This window comes from Eleutherodactylus coqui, chromosome 12, assembly GCF_035609145.1.
Source record: "Eleutherodactylus coqui strain aEleCoq1 chromosome 12, aEleCoq1.hap1, whole genome shotgun sequence".
NCBI lineage: Eukaryota > Metazoa > Chordata > Amphibia > Anura > Eleutherodactylidae > Eleutherodactylus > Eleutherodactylus coqui.
The window spans coordinates 36,641,334-36,663,909 of record NC_089848.1 but is presented as its reverse complement, the minus strand read 5'-3'; the positions used below and the strand labels follow the sequence as shown (position 1 = coordinate 36,663,909).

The window sequence follows — 22,576 nt, the reverse complement described above, 5'->3', positions numbered from 1 at the left end:
CTCTTCAGAGAGGGTTGGGAAGTTTAAGTCTTTTAGGTAGTCTAAGATGTCTGTCACTGTGTTATGAGAGGAGGAGGTGTATAGGTTGGCGTAAAATTCTTTAAAGCAATTTGTGATAGACGGGGCATCGGTGAATTCAGTTCCCTGTTGATTTTTGATCTTAAGGATCGTGTTTGTTTGATTTTCACGTTTGATAAGATTGGCGAGTAAGTGACTAGATTGGTTTCCTAGCTCAAAGTAGTGTTGTTTGGCGAAAAAGAGTTGGCGTTTGGCTTTGGCATGTATTTGGTGTTTATAGAGTCGGGATAAACTGAGCCAGGCTGTTTTATTGGCTTCTGTGGGGGAGGATATATATGTTTTTTCGGCTTCTAGGGTCTGATTTTCTATCTCTTTATCGGCCTGCGATGTTGATTTTTTAATATATGAGATGGCCGATTTAAGGAATCCTCTGATGTAGGCCTTAAGCGTGTCCCACTTCAAGGCGGGATGGGTGTTGTTGCTGTGGGCGTCCAGGAATAACGAAATATGGAAGGGTGTCTGGTCATCCGATCCCATAAGCTTAAGCCAGAATGGGTGTAGTTTCCAAGTGGGCCTTATACTGAGTTGAGGGAATTTTAAGGTTAGCAGTATGGGGCTGTGGTCAGAGATGCCTCTCGGGCAGTGTGTTATGTTTGAGAGATATACTGCCAGTTCTATGGAACTGAATATGTAATCGATTCTTGTCAGCGCGTTGTGACCCGGTGAGTGGCAGGTGTAATCTCGTGTTTCGGGGTGATGGAGTCGCCAGAGGTCAACCCATCCGACGCTTTCGATTAGTTGTCTCAGAGGGGAATTTGAAGTGGAGGTGGGGTTAAGGGGTGCATGGAATTTATCTTTGGTGGGGTCCATTACCATGTTGAAGTCACCTAGGCAAATTACTCCTGCCAGCGGGTAATGATGTGCAAACGCTATGGCAGTCTGCAGAAGGTGAAGATTGTTGTGGGGTGGGTTGTAGATGGATAGGATGACATATGGTTTGGAGTCTATTTCGCCGTATACAAATATGAATCTTTCTTCGGGGTCTCTGCGGGTGACAATTGGGTTCCAGCGTAGCGACTTGTGGATTAGTACCGAGACGCCCCTGGAGGAGGAGGTGTGGAAGGAGTGGGCGGTCCACTGGATCCATGGTTTTGAAAGGGTGTCTGCCCTATCCCTAATGAGATGGGTCTCTTGTAAACTGACGATATGTGGGTTTATTTGTTTAATGTATGAGAATACCGTTCTTCGCTTAAGTGCTGTGCCGAGTCCCCGAACATTCCAGCTAAGGCATTTTAGGGATGTCATTGTTTACGTGGGTGTAAGATTTAACTATCATGCCTGTGACCTTTGGGTGGGGGAGGAGGTAGGGCATTGGTGGGTATGAAGGGAGGGATTGTGTTAGCGCCTGCCTGTAACAAACATTAATGCAGAACAGAATATAACAGTTTGAACCATCAATCCTTGACATCTCGCTAAAATTACGCCGCGGGTGTCAAAGAACAACAGAGTAAAAAAAAAAAATTAAAAGGGGGGGGGAGGTTTAGAAAAGGAAAAAAAAAAATTAAAATTTTTTTTCCCCCAAAAAGGGGGGGGGGGGAGAGGAAGAAAAAAACAATTTAGCTACAATCTAGTTAGAAGTAGCAGATGTTATGCTGTTGGGGGGGAGTCTCTTGGTGGCCTTTAGAAGTTTAAGGCTGACCGCTGGGTTCCAGAAGTAACTTAGAGGTATCTCGGCTGTGTTGCACGTCGTCTGTGCCTCGAGAGGGCGCCGGGAATTCGGGTTGCATAAACATTTAAAGTTCTGTTGCTAAGTGTGATGAGGTCGTTCATTCTCCTGGTGTTACAGGATGCATATCCAGCCACTCCAGGGCTTCCGCAGGGGATTGGAGAAAGACCGTTTTCCCCTGGGCTACTATTCGCAGGCGAGGTGGGTATGCCATTGAGTAGGGGATTTGTCTTTCTTTGAATTTCCGCTTCACTTCTGTGAAGGTGGCTCTCTGTTTTTGTAGTTCAGCAGAGAAGTCGGGAAATATGGAGACTGCTGTGTTGTTGTACTTTAACGGGCCCTTTAGTCTGGCCTGGCGCAGTGCGGCATCTCGGTCTCTGCAGTTTAGGATCCTTACTAGAAAGGGTCGTGGGGGGGCTACCGGTTGTGGTGGTTTTGTAGGGACTCGATGGGCTCTTTCTGCTGTAAAGTGGGTGGAGAAAGTGTTGTCCCCCAGTAGTGTTTTCAGCCAATTCTCAGCAAATGTTTCCGGGTGAGAGCCCTCTGACTTTTCGGGTAGGCCTATTATACGCAGGTTGTTACGGCGTGAGCGATTTTCTAAGTCATCTGTTTTGGATTGGCAGAATTCTATTGCTCTTGTTGCCTTTTTGACCGCCATGGTTAGTGGGCGCAGTGAGTCTTCTGTATTAGAGACACGGTTCTCCATCTCCCGCATTCTGTCACGCATATTATGTACGTCTTGTCTTAGCAGGGAGACGTCGGATTTGATCTCCTCTATTTTGTTGCTGAGAGAGGATTTGCAAGTGTTGATCGCATCTAGAAGTTGACGCATAGTGGGTTCTGGGTTTTGCCCTATTTCGTTTTCAGGTTGTTTCGTTTGTGTGGGTTGCGTTGCCCGCGGGGTGTGGTCAGGGGATTCGGTGCGGGAGAAGTCCTTTAACTTTTCAGCGGCAGCGCCGCCTTTAGCGCGTGTACTCATGATAGAATTCGTTGGATTGGCGCGGCGGGTTATAGAGGTTGTCGTTGTAGTATAGATGGTGTCGGTATTTTCTTGTAGGTGTCTGTGGTTCGTATCTTTATATTGTTATGGGTTGTTAATAGGAAATTGTTTGGTCACCTGGACCGTGGTAGCGCCTGGTTGTCTTTGGTCTAGGATAGGTCGCTGTATAAGAGGCGGGGGGCTGCGCCTGTCAGATGCGGTGGTACGTCGGCTGCGGGGCACAGCAGGCCGCCTCCGCCGCTATGGTTTAGGGTCCGAGGTGGGCCGGTGTCCGCTGCGGGTCTCTTTATTTTGTTGGTCCGATCCAACCCAGCTCTTTCGCAGGAGAATGTTAGAGTAATCGGCCCCTCAGTTATTTTAAGCGGTAGGGTGGTTTTGTCGTTGGTCGCCTAGCCAAAGTCTGTGGCCGTGGGGGGTCTATATGGTCTGTCCTGGGTATTGTCCCCCAGCCCCCCGCGAGTGACTTACGGTTTGTTGCCGGCTCCGCAGGGCCGGACCCAAGGAGGAAGTCCTCTCAGGAGTAGGATCCCGGGTGTCGCGGTCCGGTAATGGTCGGGTGGACCGGAGATGAGTTGCTGAGAGTGAGCCGTCGGGGGCGGCCAGGTCAGCCGCAACCCGCGCTGAAGGCCGGAGGAGAGGTCGGATCGGCGTGTAGTTCCGCGGACGGGGCGCCGCAAGGCGCCGGGTGCCGTCGCTGTGTAGCGGCAGGGGCCGTAATGCGGCGGCTCCCGCAGACCGCGATCTCCGTCGGGTCCCCGCCGCCGGCGCGCCGGCCCGAAGATGTTCCGCGGCAGCCTCAGGAGGGACAGACGTCCGGCGACCCCGCAGCGGCTCCAGCCAGGGTGGTGAGGAGCGCTCCGCTTCGTTGTGGGTCCAGCCAGGAGCAGCCACCCACCGGCGGGGAATAGGCAGCCAGCCCCAGCTCGCGAGGTCGGCCTCGGATCGGAGCGGCCGAGAAGGCGCAGGTGAGTGGCCAGGAAGTCGCAGGTGAGCGGTGTCGGGGCGGCCGGAGCCGGCAGATAACACTCAGCTCCCGCCCAGGTCTCGCGGCGGCGGCCCCGGCCTCGGATGTGGGGGAAGCGGAGGTGTCCCACTCTTCAGAGGTAGGATTGGCGGTCCCAGTAGGGGGGGGTTGCCCCCATCCGACTCCCGACCAGGGCGCAGGTCCCCGCGGCCCGAGGGTAGCGTAAAGGGGGTTTCAGCGGGGTGATGCGGTGCAGTCGGCCCCGGGTTTCAGAGGAGTCTTCCCGCAGGGTGGCAGATAAGGGAGAGCAGCCCGCGGGGGTCTCAGCGCGGCCGGGCGGCAAGATATGGTGGCGGGTTAGGCCGTGTGCAGAGCGCGAGAAAGCGGCAGGGCTTTGGCGCCGTTCCCCTCCCGCCACAGTCCGGAGCTCCGTTATAGGTGTTAGGAGGGTACAATCGGTCCCAGCTGCGGTCAGGTTTGTCCGTTGGGGGTTAGAAACCCCTTGGTATTGTTTGAATTGTTCTGGTTTTGTTCAGGCCAGGATTATAGGCGGATTTTGATGTCCCCCCTGGGGAGCTCTGCTTACTTGCGACTCTCCATGTTGGTCGCAGGCCACGCCCCCCCCCCCCCCCCCCCCCCCGTCATTCAGTCTTATCCTTGGTGCAAATAACTTTCAGGCACTTTCTGCTGTAATTGCTGGAGAACAGGAACGTGAGCAGTAACCTTAATGTTACCCATGTGATCCATCACTGGATAAACGCGCAATGCAAATAATGTTGCCAATGAAAACATAAGAGAAGAGCAGCAGGAAAGCCCTCAACTAGAGGAGCTTATGGCAGGTCTGTTGGGTGGCATACAAGAAAGCTCAATGCCTTCTCATCACAAATGGAACATCTGTCACCATTGGATGGTAATGGACTTTCGAGCCATGAAGAGAGATTCTCTAAGAAAGGGTTTTTTCATCATGTAACCAGGCATCCATGTGAAGAATCCTCAGGAGACGAGGAGCGGGGGGCTGAGAGGGGTCTTCAGGCCTAAAATCTGAGAAAGAATAGGAGTTCCCTCCATCCACAAGGAGCGGCTATAGGAGCGGTGAAACACTAATGATTACAATCAGCACTACCAGACGGGCGTCTGTGACATTGACAAGTCTGCAGAATCCCCGTACGACGTGAGATGACATTCATGGATCATGGAGGGCTGTATACATTATTTATCAATAAGTCATATGGATTCCAAAATGGCATCGATAGAAACTGCAGGACGTCCCACAAAGCGCGAGCCCCACTCAATCATGGCGGCAGAAAAGTAGAGTTATGGCGGCAGAGAAGAATTGTTTTTCCAAAGATTATTTATTTTTTTACAAGTCGTGCAGGAAAGAAAGGGTTAAATCTGGTCTGCAGTAATCGTCCCGACCCACAGAATGAGGTGATCAGGTCATCTTGGCTGCACTGTGTACCCCATGAAAATAGGATATCTCCACAAAGATGGCGGCATTTCATTTTTCCCAATTCACTCCATTTAGAAAGGTTTTAAAGTTTTTCAGTTTATTATATGTACATTGAATAGTACCGCTGAAAATACAACTCGTCCCGCAAACAACAACAGCTGTGTCCATGGATGAATAAAAGGGTTAGCATTTTTAACCCCTTAGGGACATGGCTTATTTTGGGCTTAAGGACACAATGATTTTTGGCGGATTTTAATCTCCATTTTTCAAAAATCATACCTTTTTGTTTTTTCCGTCGACGCGGCCGTATAAGGGCTTGTTCTTTGCGTGGCGAACTGTAGTTTTCGATGGCGCCATCTTTGGGTACATTGACTATATTGTAAAACTTTTATTATTTTTTTTATGATCGCAGGGAGAGAAAACGCATCAATTCTGCCATAGATTTTTTTTTTTCATGCAGCATAAATAAGACAATCCATTTTTTCTGCGGGTCGGTACAGTTACAACGACACCATAATTCTTATATTTTCTTAGGTTTTTCCACTTTTCTGCAATAAAAACCCTTTTTTGGAATAATTTTTTTTTCTAAATCGCTTCATTCAAAGTCCTGTAACTTTTTTATTTTTCTATGTACGGAGCTCTGTGGGGGCTTATTTTTTGCGAGACGAGCTGTAGCTTTTATTAGTACCATTTTGGGGTACATGCGGCTCTTTTGATCACTTTTATTGTGTTTTTTGGGAGGCAAAATGCTAAAAATTAGCATTTTGCCTCTGTTTTTTAGCATTTTTTTTCATTTTTGCTGTGCAGAATAAAAAGCGTGTTCAACCTATTGTACGTGTCGTTACGGACTTGACGATACCAAATATGGGAGGGGGGGTTGGTTTTTTTATGCTAATATGAGAAAGCCCCAAAAAAGATAATTTTTTTTTTGGTTTATTATCTTTTTTTTTTTTTTTTTTTTTACACCATTTGTGTCCCTCTGGGGGACTTACACCATAGCACTGATGATCGCTATGATAAGGCTTCTCTCCTGCAATGCCTTATCGCTTATTACAGTGATCACAGGCAATGGTAATACAGGATGCCTGTAGGTGGCGTCCTGTTACCATGGCAACCTGCCGAGCTCTCTGCGATTATATCGTGAGAGCCTGGTAACATGCGCTCCCTCTGTGAACCCTTCCCATGCCACAATCTACATAGATCACTGTAAGGAAGGGGTTGACAGCGGGAGGCCGGCTATCAGTGACAGCCGGCTCACGCTGCCGGATAGCACGAGATCTCTTATGATCTTGCGCTATCCACATGACGTAAGGGTACGTCCAGTTGTGGGAAGTACCCTGCCTCCAGGATGTACCCTTACGCCATAGGGAGGGAAGGGGTTAAAAGTGGAAATGAAAAAAAGGAGTGCATCTTTAAGGGGTTAAACTTTAAGCTTTTCTTTAAGATTCAGCTGAGTGCAGAACCTTGCCCTCTGAGGAAGATCAAATAATTTAGAAATTATGGACCCTTTTTATTTCGATTACTACTGGGGGCAGGATGAAGAGGTTTTGTGATTTTTTTTTTTTCTTTTCTTACACTGCTCACCATGTGGTTTAAATAATTAATTCTGCGGACCAGTTTTTTTTTTTTAAATATCTTGCTACTTTTTCACACCTTAAAAAAAAAAAAGAAGATTCTTTATATTGTCACATCCATAGACCGCTAACAATTTTTTCTCCCCATCCACTGTGCTGTTTGAAGGGGTTTTTTCGGGAAAATTGTACTTTTTATTGGTACCATGTGATCCATATAACTTTTTGATCACTTTCTGTTCCTTTTTTTAGCCAAGATATACAAAGTTAGGGTGGATTCAGATGACCGTATATCGGCTCGGTTTTCACGCCGAACCGATATACGGTGTCCTTGTCTGCAGGGGGGGGAGGATGGAAGAGCCAGGAGCAGGAACTGAGCTCCTGCCCCTTGCCACTATTTGCAATGGGAGGGGCGGGGGAGGAGCTAAGCATCTGGACTTAGCTCCGCCGCCATCTCGCCCCTTCCTATTGCAAATAGTGGAAAGGGGCGGAGAGGGGGCGGGAGCTCAGTTCCTGCTCCTGGCTCTTCCATCCTTTCCCCCCTGCAGACAAGGACACCGTATATCGGCTCGGCGTGAAAACCGAGCCGATATACAGTCGTCTGAATCCACCCTTAGGTATTTCTGCCATTTGTTTGATAGTTTTTTTTTCACAGCATTCATTATGCAGGTAAAATAACGTATTCACTTTTTTCCATAGGTCATTACAAAAACGCGCGATACAAGATTTGTGTTTTTGCCTTTTTTTACATAGTAAGGGTACATGTACATGGCCTTTTTTTCCGTTTCACTTCCGGTCGTGTGAATGGCTCTACACCCATGGGCTGATTTTACTTGGACAAATAGTCAAGTAAAGAAATATGACAGCATGTCCTTCCTTGTCTTGTCCGATCTTTGGATGAGAATATCATATGTCAATGTGCGGTTTTAAGCACATTGGAAAGCACATGAACGGGATGTCCGTGTGTAGTTCAATCCAAGTCTGCAAGTAGCCTAAAAGGGAAATGATGAGCTTTTGCTCCTATAGATGGCAGACCTGGAGGCCATCTTCAAGCCTCTGAGTGCCGTAGCAATGCATTAAGACCCCATGATCATGTCTTGGGGGTCCATTGGGTAACAGAGGGAGCCCCATCCCTCTGTCAGTCTTTCATATATTGCAGTCTATGGGTATGATGTCTCTTAACTTCCAAGAACTCATCCTGAGAAGTGGGTACAAAAGCTTGCAGAAGGTGGGAGCTAGCCTGTGAATCCGACACAAACGTTCGATCTCTGTGTCTTTTGTTGAGCCCAATGTCACTCCAGATAGCTAAACAGATAAGCTCAGAAGACTCTTGGCCTGCCAAACTCCACGGAAAATGGTCAAGCTATTACATTGGATGATGTTTTGACCCACTGCAGCAGTTACCTGGCATGCAAAACACAGGAGAGGCAGCAGATGAAGCCTGTGTCCGAGTTCTTCAAAAGGAGACAGGAACAGTTGAAGATTTGACATCATTGGATTACTTTGTTCCCGGAGATGAGTAGCCCACTAGGTCTTTGTCAAGTAGTGGAGAAATGAGATGAGCTATCATTGTTCGATTCGTGAAGAAGTGACTACTAGGTCACTAGTGGATTTGATTTGGAGATAAACCAAGAAGGAAGTCTAAAGGAGTTTGTTATCTTCACCCATAACCCCCACAAGGAAGTATGGACTTTCCTACAGAGAATCATCTGGTTGCTACCCCGGAAGTAGTCCCTGCTGCAATGGCTGCGATGTAGACAGGCAGACCTTTCCAATATACAGTAACAAGGCAGCAATCGTAGCTGATAGTGCAGAGAACCAAGGCTGGCAGAGGCCAGAAAAACCAGCCAAGTCATACCCATAAACAGCAGGGAGAGATGCAAATAAAAGCAGACTATAACCAAGCGGCCCTCATTGCCCTGGCACAGGGTATTCTGGGAACAATCCTTCTAAAGCCTAGGGCGTATGGCATTGGCCTGTTAGGAGTAGAAGCATGCGGGAGCAGAACTCTGATGATCTAGAGGTTCGGTGTTCTACATACTGTACATGTATACATCCACTCCTCCTAATTAGTGAGTCCATAGCTGCATAACATCCAGCACCCGGCCTTGCAGTCACCATAGACATTTGTGCTTTTCTCCTTTCTCCTGGAAAGTTGGGGAAACCCATATTGGGTCCAGTCTGATCTTGTATTAGCGTAGGCTTTTCTTAAGGTAGATACTAGAAGTTGATGGCCATTGTCTTCATTCGGCCTTCCATACTATATGCATTAATTGATTTATCCATTTACTTACAAACAGGTCCAGTATTACTGCCGATGAATTTGTGTTTTGCAATGGACTAGTCCTTCATAGACATCAGTGCCTTCGTGGATTTGGAGAATGGCTGGAATCCATTAGAAATTTTGCATTACATTTGCAGAGCCTTAACCTTGACATTTCAACATTGGCCTGTCTATCAGCGATGTGTCTTATATCTGGTAAGTACAGCAGGGAACCTTTTTAGGCAAACACATTTGTTTAACCCACAAGTGGCACTACGTCCCGTATGTAGGATCTGGCGTATTCATCTGCCTGCTCGCACCATTCTGTCTCTGACTGGGCTGTAAGACGTACAATGAGTGACCGGGGCTCCTTTTACGGATTCGTAAGACTTCTCGTGGGTATGGAAGGGGTTTTATATATTTATGGCATATGCACAAGATATATATACCACCTATAACCTAATGTATATTCCTAAAAATATCAAGAAACGGGCTTAGCATTTATTTTATGGGTGAAATTTTTGGCTATTAACCCCTTGAGTGGCGGGTTTCCTACCACCCTGTCGTGCCCACCAGGGCAGGTTTTTTAAAATGGTCTAATCATTGAATTTCAACTAATTTTGCAGTTGCGTCTCAAGAGCCATAACCTTTTCATTTTTCCATTGACATGGCCATATGAGGGCTTGTTTTTTGCGGGACAAGTTGTGATTTTTTTAAACAGGGGGGAGGAAAAAAAGAAATGGGGAAAAAAGAAAAAAGGGGCCATGTCATTAAGGGGTTAAATAATGTATTAACTTCCTTCTCTGGGTTATTACGACGCATGGATACCACATGTGTGATTGTATTTTTGATATTTTACAAAGTAAAGGGAGACAAGTGTTTTTATAATTTTTTTTTTTTGTCCCTTTAGGGGACTTCCACAGGGACCCATCAGGACCCCCTGATCACATTCTGGGGGTCCGATGGTGACAGCCTTTTACATGCTGCAGTGACAGCCCTTTACATGCTGCAGTCACATAGACTGCAGCATGTAAAGGGTTAACACAGCAGAGATCGGAGGTTTTCTCTGATCCCTGCTGTAAGAGCTAGTACCTAGCTGTCCTCTGACAGCTAGCAACCAGCTCTCCCTGCCACAGAGACCATCGGCTTGCTTCTGACAAGCCGATGGTCTCTATGGCAACCTGTAAACAAAGCAGGACATTGCCGGCATATCGGCAATATCTTCTGCTGGTTTTTCAAAGCCCTTGCTTTGTTCTCTGTGGGTCTGTGCAGGCAGAGCACACTGTCACAGCTTGTGGCATTGTGCTCTGCAGCTCCCATAGTGATACATAGCCCGGAAATCTTCCGGGCTATGTCGCTATGAGCAGTGGAGCTCGTCTCGGAAAATTTCCGGGCGTGCCACTCAAGGGGTTAAATACTATTTTTACACAAAAACTTCGGAAGTGATCCCTTTAGGGACCTTTCACACGGGATGGAACAACCCTGCAGGAAACAACCAGATCTGCAGCTGCCGAATTCCACACTAAGGCCTCATGTCCATGGGCACGGACCGCTTACCTGTGCCAAAAAATACAGTATACTCACCTGTCCGGCTGCTGCGGGGCTCTCCTCCATCACAGCCAGATCTCCTTTCTACTCCCCGGAGTACATGCTCGGAACGCCGGCTGCGTCTTTTATTTTTGACTCCTGCTTTCCCGCGGCACAGACTCAGTGTTAGCTGTGTCTGTGTCGCAGGGCAGATGGCTTCCATTGACTTCAATAGAAGCAGTGTAAGCCATTCGTGTGGGAAAACCGCACAAAATGGAGCCTGCTGTGGGTGTCTTTCCTGTGCGTGCGATCCACGCTCCAGGGAAAAATGACATCCGCAGGTATTTAATTACCTGCAGGTGCCCAATGATTCCCTGTAGGCGCGGATCGCACTTATGGGAGACAAGTGTTATTTTAAAAATGTTTATTTTCCCCATGGACATTGGGCCTAAAACCCACAGGTAGCCTTCAGATTTCAGACCTCATGCCCACGACATAAATTGTTTTCCAAAATCTGCGCGGGTCTCTTGCGTGTGCAGTCTGCAACCATAGGGAATTATTGGGCACCCGCAGGTAATTAAATACCTGCAGATGTTATTTTCCCCTGGCATGCGGATCACACGCGCAGGAAAACAACCGCAGCATGCTGCATTTTTATGCCACTCTGACTCCCATTGAAGCCAATGGAAGCCATCTGCATCCGCGGCTTGTCCGCAGCTGTCACTGCATCTGTGCTGCGGACCGTGGGGAAGCAGGAGTTTAAAAAAACGACGGCCCGCTGTTGGCGTCCCTAGTGCCACGATGGAGGAGAGCCCCGCAGCGTCGGGACAGGTGAGTATAATGTATTTTCTGGCCTCATGTCTGCGCGCCGGGTGGATCCGCTCCAGGATTCTGTACATGGAACCGTGCGGGCCGGTGGACACAAGGCCTTAGTATGGAGTTTACCACTGCTTGCTGTGCGTCTTATTCCACCCCGTGTGAAAGGTCCCTTATTGGACAAACAGAATAAATATATTTGCAAGTTTTCGGAGCGCAGAGGCCTCTTCATCAGACGAGTTACCAGCTGAGCACAGCCCTCACACCGTTACACCATGATGGGGACTCGGTGCTCCTGAAGTTTGCACAGATATCTCTTCTTGTTCCCCAATAAAGGTATCCCTTCTAGAATGCCTTTTCTCTTTTTTTCTCAAACAGAAGTGTTTTATTGTGGAGCCGGAGGAAACTATTTGTGCCTTAAATCTTGAGTGAAATTACAAATCCTGCTCTGATCTGGTGTGATGCGGGCAGAGAAAACAAGGAGGTCAGCGAATTAGAATTACTAACCTGGAATACCTCAAGTGCCAGAAATGACAGAGGAGACCACAGTCCCATCATGGCTGCTCTGTTCACAAAAGATATTAACCTCTTTCTGTCCAGTTGAGCGCAAAAGTAACAGAAATGCAGCCATATTCCTGGTTACTTTTGAGTTCGCTTCTCAACAAGTGACGGTGCAAAATGGACTGAAACACGTCACCGCCTCCAGGGGTAGAACAAACACGTCTACGGGTATCATTATACGTTTACTCCAAAGGACATGAAACCAGCACTAAGAGCATTATCCAATTACCAATCTTTATAAACCAGTTCTTGGGTCAGCCGCCCTTCATTTACTCCCCCCCCCCCCAACCATTAATTACCAACCATTCATTCCCGCTCTTTGTGAAGAGATCGTTATTCTCCCACTGCAGGTAGGTTGTTAGATGTCAATTCTATAGTAACCAACCTCCTGGCCTGTAATAACCATCTTACAGCCTTCCCACCCGGACACTTCTCATCCTCCACCTACAAGAGCGATCTCCTCTACTGAGCCGTACGACAAGCGGGACGACTTATACTTTTTATTGGTACCATTTAATGCACCAAAAAATATATTCAAAAGATTTTAAACATTTTTAAGTGGGATGAAATGGAAAAACACAACTGCGGCATTGTTCATGGGGATTATTATTACAGCATTTATGGTGCAGTAAAAATGACCGGTTCGCTTTATTTTGCGGGTGCAATTAGGTTTTTTAGGCTTCACTATTTTAAAAGAATTCTTTAAAAACAAAACAAAGCATTTTGCCCCTATATTCTGGAACCCCTAACTTTCTTTTTCTGTATGAGGGCGGTTTGTCCTACAGCAGCTGTCATTTCTATTGGTACCATTTTGGGGTAAAACCGACGACTTAATTTTTATTCAATTTTTTTTATGGAAGATGGGATAACAAAAAAAAAATCCACTCAGTTCTGGCATCATTTATATTATGACGGCATCGGATGGCTTGGGTCACAGGAGGTGCTGCTTCATCCAGGGCATGTTTGAGAGCGGTGTTGTAGTGTGCTGCAGCCAGGTTGGGGCAGGAGAGGAGAGAGATAGGGGACAGAGAAGACTGTAGGGACTCAGCAAAGTCCTGGGTGTGAACGGCCTGAAGATTCCTGTACGTAGGTGGATCTGGGGAGATGCTAGGGAGCTTGACAGAGAAAGAGATGAGGTTATGGTCCGATGGTGGGAGAGGGGAGTTAGTGAAGTGGAAAGCAGAACAGAGACTGAGGAAGACCAGATCCATGATATTGTCATCCCGGTGAGTTGTGAGAGACCACTCCAGAATGACTCATCACAGCATGGTCCAAAGCTACCTGGCTGGGTCTCCATAGAAGCCTGCAGTGCCCGGGGGGGGGGGGGGGGGGGGGGGGGGAGCTTAGACCTTTACTCTTCACTATCATGCCCCTAGAGTACAGAGCTGCCTGATAGTGTAACACATGAACCCCCTCCTCTGTCCCAGCACACCAGAGTTAATGACATTAACCCCCGGCATGAAATATTTTGTTGTATTTTCTGTAGTCTGAACCTGGGTGCATCCAATAAATGACGGTGACCATAAATAGCGGAGTTTATTGGGGGGGGGGGGGGGGAATTGCTTGAGGAACCTGAGCAGCAGCCCTGATGAGACCAGAGAGCTATATTGATCTTTACTTGAATTCACTGAATAAATAATGGTTGCCATAGTAATTGAACATTCATGACAAGTAGAGAAGCAGAAAGAAATCCAGAGCACCTCATGTCATTTGTATCAGAGCGACAACATCAACTACCGCTGCTTCTATTCCATGGTCAGCGAAGGAGAAGGGCCCCTCCAGCTGCACGGGGGGGAGAAGGGCCCCTCCAGCTGCACGGGGGGGAGAAGGGCCCCTCCAGCTGCACGGGGGGGGGGGGGGGGGGAGAAGGGCCCCTCCAGCTGCACGGGGGGGGGGGAAGAAGGGCCCCTCCAGCTGCATGGGGGGGGGGGGAAGAAGGGCCCCTCCAGCTGCACTGGGGGGGAGAAGGGCCCCTCCAGCTGCACTGGGGGGGGAGAAGGGCCACCAACTCCACAAAAGCCAGATACATAATACATATTCTGGCATCTAAGATGGCCTTTATCCTGCTGGAGTCTCCAGGCAAACAGCCTCCACAGCCCGAAGCCCTTCCCTGCAGCCACGACTCGAAAGATCCTGTTTTTAAGGAGTTGTTTCAGACATTTAAAAAAACAAAACAGGTTCCCTCGTGCTGTGCGGCTCCTCCGGGTAATCCTGTGCCTTGATGTCTGCCGCAGCACGTAGGGAGGGGGGTGTCGCAGGCTGTGCAGCGTTGTGGGGGCCATTGCAACATGCAGGGGGGGATGTTGCAGGCTATGTAGTGTGTGTGGGCCATCACAGCATGTAGGGGGAGCATCGCAGGCTGCCTCGGCGTACGTGGGGGCCGTCGCAGGCTGCCTCAGCGTGTTAGCGTACGGGGCATCGCAGGCTGCCGCAGCGTGTGTGGGGGGGGGGGCGTCGCGGCGTCACAGGCTGCTGCAGTGTGTGTGGGGGGGGCGGCGCAGGCTGCCGCAGCGTGTGGGGCGGAGGCGGCGCAGGCTGCCACAGTGTGTGTGGGAGAGGGGCGTCGCAGGCTGCCGCAGGGGGGGGGGGCGGCGTCGCAGGCTGCCACAGTGTGTGTGTGTGGTGGGGGGGGGGCGTCGCAGGCTGCCGCACGTGGGGGGGGGGGGATGTTGCAGGGGGGGGTGGGGGCGGCGCCGCAGGCTGCCACAGTGTGTGTGTGTGGTGGGGGGGGGGGGGGGCGCGTCGCAGGCTGCCGCATGGGGGTGGGGGGGTGTTGCGGGGGGGGGGGCGGCGTCGCAGGCTGTGTATTGCTTTCTGGATTTTAATGGGAATCTGCGATGGAGACTCTGAACAGAACTTCTGACGTGAGTGTGACCGAGCCGTTAGCTGGGACCACCAGAGGAATGATTTCACGTCTGTGGAGGCCGCTGGATACGTTTGCATTTGTCCTAACTCTGATAAATATACAATTTCTTACAAATTTTTAAGGTTCCCCCACACCCGAGAGTTGTGTAGAGAACAGCCACCGTGCCAAATGTTCGTCCTCCGCCAGCTGCTCGCATCTCGCTATCCAGGGACACAGATTACAAGTCCTGTTGGCTCGTTGCAGTGTCAGTGCTATCTGTCAGCCACACTCCCTCCCATAACATTGTGGGACTCCATGCAGCGCTATTCCTGCTGTCCAAATAAAAAGGACGCCATGAGGACCACATTGTAAACGTCTGAGACCCATCAGACGATTGTTACATGTTGTACAATCGGGCACTACTCCTCACTGCTGTGAGGTCTGCCCACCGGTGAGCAGACTGTCTGCTGCTTGCTGGGGGCGCAGTAATACTCCGTGTGTGCTTCTGTGTTACAATGTTTCAGGATGTGGCCACAGGCTTCGCTGCACTTTTCTGTGCGGACCCCCTGCGCAGCATTTACTGTAGCATTGAAGTGGATGAGAGTTTATGTATATACACATACATATGTTGTACAATTGTTTTACCATATATATATATATATCCATCTGTTTACTTTATTTTGGAAGCACATGTGAAATTGTTTGGGATTTTTGGATGAATTTAGGAGACTTACAAATCTAACAGTAATTATTTAAATTTACAATTGATTTCTCTACACCCTGCCCACACTAGAGATGAGCAAGCATACTCTCTGAGGACAATTACTCGATTGAGCATTGTCCTTAGCGAGTACCTGCCCACTTGGAAGAAAAGGTTCAGCTACCGGCGCGGGTGACAAGTGAGTTGTGGCCATGAGCAGGGGGGTCGGGGGGAGAGGGAGAGAGATATCTTCCCCCTGCCGCTCTCCGCCCCCCAAATCTTTTCTTCCGAGCGGGCAGGTACTCACTAAGGACAATGCTCGATCGAGCAATTGCCCTTAGCGAGTATGCTCGCTCATCTCTAATGGACACCCACAGATATGACCCTAGTTTGAAAAACCAGGATCTTTTTTTCCATTTACCCAACTATAGCTACAATAGCCGGTCTGCTGAATCAGCGCCCCCCAGGAATGTATTGGAATCTATTCTGCATACCGTTATTTGCTGGCCAGATGCTGCCGCTCTGCCTGACGCCTCTGTGGGCAGGGCATGGGCTGTGCCGAGGACAAACACATTTTTCGGTCCCTACATTTAACTGCCAGCAGTTCTTCACTTTGGAAGATGCCAATTATTTTCCCGCCCGCTGCTGTGAAAGCCCATTTTCTTTATCCGCATTGTTCCACTGTTCCGGTGTTTGAGGTGTGCCGGAGTGTGAACAAGGGCACACCTGTGTGGATGGTCCATATAGAGGTGATGCCGCTTGTGCGGGAAGGGCTGATATCTCTGACTGACAGATCAGGGGACGCGGTGGAGGACTGATTTTACCGTCCCCCCCTTCACAAACTCTGGGAGTCGCCGCACACTCTGTTCGCTTTCACAAAGTTTATATAACTTTACTCCATAATGAGCCTTTCTCGACGGTATACATTGCTTGAAGGATAGTCTCCCCTTCATACTCATTAGGGACTCGTCAACACGAAGGTTTGTTTCCTGGAGTGTAATGAGTTTTAAATCTCTCATTTAAATATGTGATGAATGACAGAATTGTAAATCAATTATGAAAGTTTGGCTGCATTCTGGGAGGGGCTTGTAGGAGAAATGGTCGTGTGTCTTCATACCGCTGCCTGGAGGTTACTGCAGCAGAGGGGTGGCATCGTGGTACTATAATCTAATCGTGGGCTTCTTGACAAGTCCCACATTTACCCTGAGCCCCGAGTGTGCAGGGTTGTGGGCTTCCAGCTTCCGGGTACATAGAGGGATGCTGTGCAATAGATGGCCTTACATACAAGGCAGATTGGGTCAGTCGGGAGTTCATCACTTATAAAATAACCAACGAAGGAGGAATCTATGTCATCCATGTTTATTCATGGGGCGGTGAAGTCGGCTCTTTTTGGGACACATGATGTGGTGGGTATTTCCTGCACTGCGGCGCCGCTGGGCCCTGTGGTTCCCCTTGTTGGTCTGTGCTAGCAGCGCTGCAAGAGTCAACTGAAGCACCGCCAGCGGTCCCTGAATCCAGTTCATGTGCCTCCCCCAAACTATACAACTTTTTGGTCATTTTATAAAAGAAAACCATGTGAAAAAATACAGAAGAAATAACTATTATAACGTCCCAAATTATCGTCCTCCACGCCCCTTCCTATTATTACTGGGGGGAAAAAGTGAATCCAAATTATATTATATAGATACTCTAAGACTGCTTTTTAGGGGGCGCCATAATGTAACGTATATAATGTGCACTAACTGATATAATAATGTGATGCCTGTGAATAGACTGTAGCACGTACATATATGTTCACTACCTCCACCAACGCTTTGAAGCGATATGATTGGATCTCATGGTGATCATGTGTGGAGGGACACAGGATCGTTCCCGCGGCTATACTGTATCTGAGTACCGCTGCATGGGAACGCGCACCGAGTCGTAGCTGTCTTATCGGCCAGGATGTAAGCCCGGGACCAGGCGCCGCATACGCATCACGCTTGGTCCTTAAACGGTTAAGAATTGACATGTCCTTTCTTTTTTTTTAAATTGCAGCATTCAGCGTAATGCTATAACGGCTGAGCCTTAACAGTTATGTCATAAATGGGCCTTATTATTATTGGTTAGAGATGAGCGAACGTACTCGGTAAGGCCGATTTCGCAATCGAGCACCGCGATTTTCGAGTACTTCACTACTCGGGTGAAAAGTACTCGGGGGCGCTGTGGGGCGGGGCGTGGCGTGGTGGAGCGGGGGGTAGCAGCGCGGAACAGGGGGGAGCCCTCTCTCTCTCCCTCTCCCCCCCACTCCCCTCTGCAACCCCCCACTCACCCACTGGGCCCCCGAGTACTTTTCACCCGAGTAGTGAAGTACTCGAAAATCGCGGTGCTCGATTGCGAAATCGGCCTTACCGAGTACATTCGCTCATCTCTAATATTGTTCTTTTTGCATCTTTTAGAATTGGGGTGAATATTGTTACCGTCCGGCCAGAACCGCAATCCATCCGCACACTCAATGGGCCTCATTGATCAATACTGTAAAAAAACAACTGGCTTTGTTGCCCATAGCAACCAATCACTCTGCAGTTTAAATTTGACCAGAGCAGTTTAGGAAATGAAAGCTGAGCTCTGATTGGTCGATATCGGCAACAAAGTGCTTGTCTTTCAAACAGTTTTGATGAGGTCTAGTATGTCCAAAATATTGTGTTGTTTCCTTAAAGGGCTTCTGTCACTAAAAAAGAAAAATGCTATTATTATCTTCTCCTTCCCCATCATTCTACTTACCAGATCTTCACCTCCCTTATCTTCTCCTGTCTCCTGCAGTTCAGGGGGTCACTTCACCTCCAGCTGCGTACATTAGGTTGGCAGTCTGCCAATGTACATTACATCACAGCTTACAGGCCAGCAGGAGGACTGCCTATCTTCTTCAGAGATTGCTCATGAGAGCTGTCTCTGAAATAGATTACAATTCCTTCCTAGGCAGTGAAGCTACAGCACAGGGATGGGACCTTCACTGACCCAGCAGAAAGGAGTTTGTGATAAAGCAGCCTTCATAACAAGCTGGGCCCAGCCTGCAGTGAGCTGACCTGGGGCACTGGAGAAGCTCAACCAGGAGAAGATGTGATAAGGAGACGGACAGGGAAGGGATAGGTAAGGTTAGATTTTTTTTTTTTAATGATAAAACCCCCTTAAATTGCTGTCCGGTGTTATCTGAGCAGATGAATCCTCTTATTAGTACACTGCACTGCATGAAATCCACGTTGGGTCACCATGGGAGGCGGCAGCAAACCCAGTAATTAGCTTATATATCACCAATGTCCTCGGAGTAGCATCATAAATATATATATATATATATATATATATATATATATATATATATATATACTCGTCATTGTCAAATATCACAATTCTAAATTATTTTACTTGCATTTTTTGTTTGCTTCATTTTTTTCTCCAAGAACGACACGGCCTGAAAGAACCGAAGAAAGTGAGTGATCTGCGTCACGGCATCCTCTCCTGTTTGAAGGAACACCTAGGTTCAGATGAGCAGCAGAAGGGCCAACTAGATGTGGCGGCGGTGCTGAGCCTGCTCGCCGATCTGCGGGCGCTGTGTACACTGGGCCTCCAGCGGATATTCTACCTGAAGCTGGAAGATCTGGTGCCGCCGCCTCCTGCCATAGACAAGCTCTTCCTAGATATATTACCCTACTGAGCTGAGGAGTGATACTTGGGTTAGTAGAACCGTCACCAACAGATGGTCTTAAAGTTAGACTTTATGTTCAGTAAAACCATTGACATTGCCCGATTTAGTGAGCACTGACTTTAGCTTGTGTCTTGTAGTCCAGAATTAATAATGCGTTTTAGGAGTAGCCACATATTTTATCTTGGATGTTTAATTAAAATGCACATATTTAAGAAATAATATGTAAAACATCTTCCATAGGGCTCAATCAATGAATTCCTTTTACTCTGCCTTACAAAACTCTTTATTTTCTCAAAATATGAGTAAATAAAGCAAAAAAGATGATTAAAGGGAATGTATCACCAATCTTTTACCAATCAAAACCAATTTTTTCTATTCTGTTTTTATTTTCTGATTGTAGATTTTTTTTATCCCCATGGCAACGAGGGCTGCTGTCCTGCCTGCAGTGCGGAGGGGCTTTACAGCAGCCTCATGTGCCATTCACACAATGAACAGGAGCTCACCCATTGACTTGTATGGGAGACTTCTTTAGGCACACTCTATGTGGAGGTCATTGTAGGGGGAGGAGGTAAGCTGTGACATCACCTACTGGGAATGGTGGATCCTGTGTTATCTATATATGTGAAACTTTTCAATGTGATGATAATGAGATGGACTGCTGTTTTCTCTACAGAACAAGAAGTATCAGACTATTATTAGGCTTGGTGGTCAATATGAACACTGCAGGATTTTAGGATTTTTTTTCAAAAATAGATTGTGGCATTGAAAATTATTTTTAAAAAATCACTAAAAACTCTTACACAAATATGTATAAAAAATGTGATTTTATACAGCCGGCCATTTGCTGATGGCACATTCCCTTTAATCCTACATTGTAAAATTCTATAGAAATAGCAGCACACTTTTGTGTTTTTGCTTTTCAGTGTCTTTACAACAGAAGTATATTTTTCACGTTTATTGTATTTTCTTGTGATCCTTCTATGCTATACTTGTTTATATCAATTGTATTCACAGAACTTCATTAATGAAGAAGTCTTTTGGCTATATCTATCAGTCAGTACTAATTGAAACCATATACACTATGTTGACAAAAGTATTGGGGCCGCCACCAATCCTGCGCTGTCGGGCAAAGGGGATATGCAAATCACATGTGTGAGCATTACATATAAAAGAGAGGCTCACACAGGTACAGTGGGGGAAAAAAGTATTTAGTCAGATCCCAATTATACAAGTTCTCCTGTAATTGACATCATAGGTAGACCTCAACTATGAGAGACAACATGAGAAAACACATCCAGAAAATCACATTGTCTGATTTTTAACGAATTTATTTGCAAATTATGCTGGAAAATAAGTATTTGGTCAATAGCAAAAGTTCATCTCAATACTTTGCTATATATCCTTTATTGGCAATGACAGAGGTCAGAAGTTTTCTGTAAGTCCTCACAAGGTTGGCACACACTGTTGCTGGTATGTTGTCCCATTCCTGCATGCAGATCTCCTCAAAAGCAGTGATGTTTTGGGGCTGTCGCTGGGCAACACGGACTTTCAACTTCCTCCAAAGGTTTTCTATAGGGTTGAGATCTGGAGAGTGGCTAGGCCACTCCAGGACCTTGAAATGCTTCTTACGAAGCCACTCCTTCGTTGCCCTGGCGGTGTGCTTCGTATCATTGTCATGCTGAAAGACCCAGCCACATTTCATCTTCAGTGCCCTTACTGATGGAAGGAGGTTTCCACTCAAAATCTCACGATACATGGCCCCATTCATTCTTTCATATATACAGATCAGACATCCTGGTCCCTTTGAAGAGAAACCACCCTAAAGCATGACGTTGCCACCCCCATGCTTCACAGTAGGTATGGTGTTCTTTGGATGCAACTCGGCATTCTTTCTCCTTCAAACAGGACGCGTTGTTTCTGCCAAACAGTTCTACTTTGGTTTCATCTGACCATATGACATTCTCCCAATACTCTTCTGGATCATCCAAACTTCAGTCGGCCCCGGACATGTACTGGCTTAAGCAGGGGGACACGTCTGGCACTGCAGGATCTGAGTCCCTTTGTTACTGATGGTAGCCTTTGTTACGTTGGTCCCAGCTCTCTGCAGGTCATTCACTAGAGATCTTGTGTGGAGCCCCAGATCGAAGGAGATTATCAGTGGTCTTGTATCTCTTTCATTTTCTAATTGTTGCTCCCACAGTTGATTTCTTCACACCAAGCTGCTTGCCTATTGCAGATTCAGTCTTCCCAGTCTGGTGCAGGGCTACAATTTTGTTTCTGGTATCCTTCGACAGCTCTTTGGTCTTCACCATAGTGGAGTTTGGAGTGTGACTGCTTGAGGTTGTGGACAGGTGTCTTTTATACTGATAACAAGTTCCAACAGGGGCCATTACTACAGGTAATGAGTGGAGGACAGAGGAGCCTCTTAGAGAAGACGTTACAGGTCTGTGAGACCCCGAAATCTTGCTTGTTTGTTGGTGACCAAATACTTATTTTCCACCATCATTTGCAAATAAATTCATCAAAAATCAGACAATGTGATTTTCTGGATGTTTTCGCATTTTGTCTCTGATAGTTGAGGTCTACCTATGATGTCAATTACAGGCCTCTCTTATCTTTTTAAGTGGGAGAACTTGTACAATTGGTATCTAACTAAATACTTTTTCCCCCACTGTAGATCCCAGTATAGAAACCATCAGATGCCCCCAGGTGTAGAGCTGACAACGGGGTCTGGGGGTGGGATGTCACAGAATGTAGAGCTGACAACAGGGTCTGGTGATGGGATGTCACCAGGTGTAGAGCTGACAACGGGGCCTGGTGGTGGGATGTCACAGGGTGTACAGCTGACAACGGCGTCTGGTGGTGGGATGTCACCGGGTGTAGAGCCGACAACTGGGTCTGGAGGTGGGGGATGTCACCGGGTGTAGAGCCGACAACTGGGTCTGGAGGTGGGGGATGTCACCGGGTGTAGAGCCGACAACGGGGTCTAGTGGTGGGGGATGTCACCAGGTGTAGAGCTGACAATGGTGTCTGGTGGTGGGATGTCACCGGGTGTAGAGCTGACAACGGAGTCTGGTGGTGGGGGATGTCCCCAGGTATAGAGCTGACAATGGGGTCTGGTGGGGGGATGACAACGGGGTCTGGTGGGGGGATGTCTCCGGGTGTAGCGCTGACAACAGGGTCTGGTGGGGGGATGTCACCGGGTGTAGAGCTGACAACGGGGTCTGGTGGGGGGATGTCACCGGTTTTAGAGCTGACAACGGGGTCTGGTGGTGGGATGTCACCAACCAATCAGTACCGGGCATCACAGCACTTTTGGACCTTCCAGAGTCCACTGTTGGCCATGTTATTGGGAGATTGAAACCATCCGGTGTGTGTGGTCCCGCCACATTCAGGGAGACCTCATAAACCGACAGAACATGGGCAACAAAGCCTTGTATGAGCTGTGGAGGC

General features: G+C 47.9%; 1 protein-coding gene across 1 annotated transcript in view; it reads left to right on the top strand.

Annotated features, from left to right (window-relative positions):
- The window catches only part of NR4A3 (nuclear receptor subfamily 4 group A member 3), a 68,257-nt gene extending 46,002 nt beyond the window's left edge, over window positions 1-22,255 (top strand). Inside the window, exons 7-8 of the mRNA XM_066585748.1 lie at window positions 9,030-9,208; window positions 18,879-22,255. Coding sequence (XP_066441845.1) covers window positions 9,030-9,208; window positions 18,879-19,132 — 433 coding nt within the window. The 3' untranslated portion in view covers window positions 19,133-22,255. The remainder of the gene's footprint in view (window positions 1-9,029; window positions 9,209-18,878) is intronic.
- Window positions 22,256-22,576: the final 321 nt, after the last annotated feature.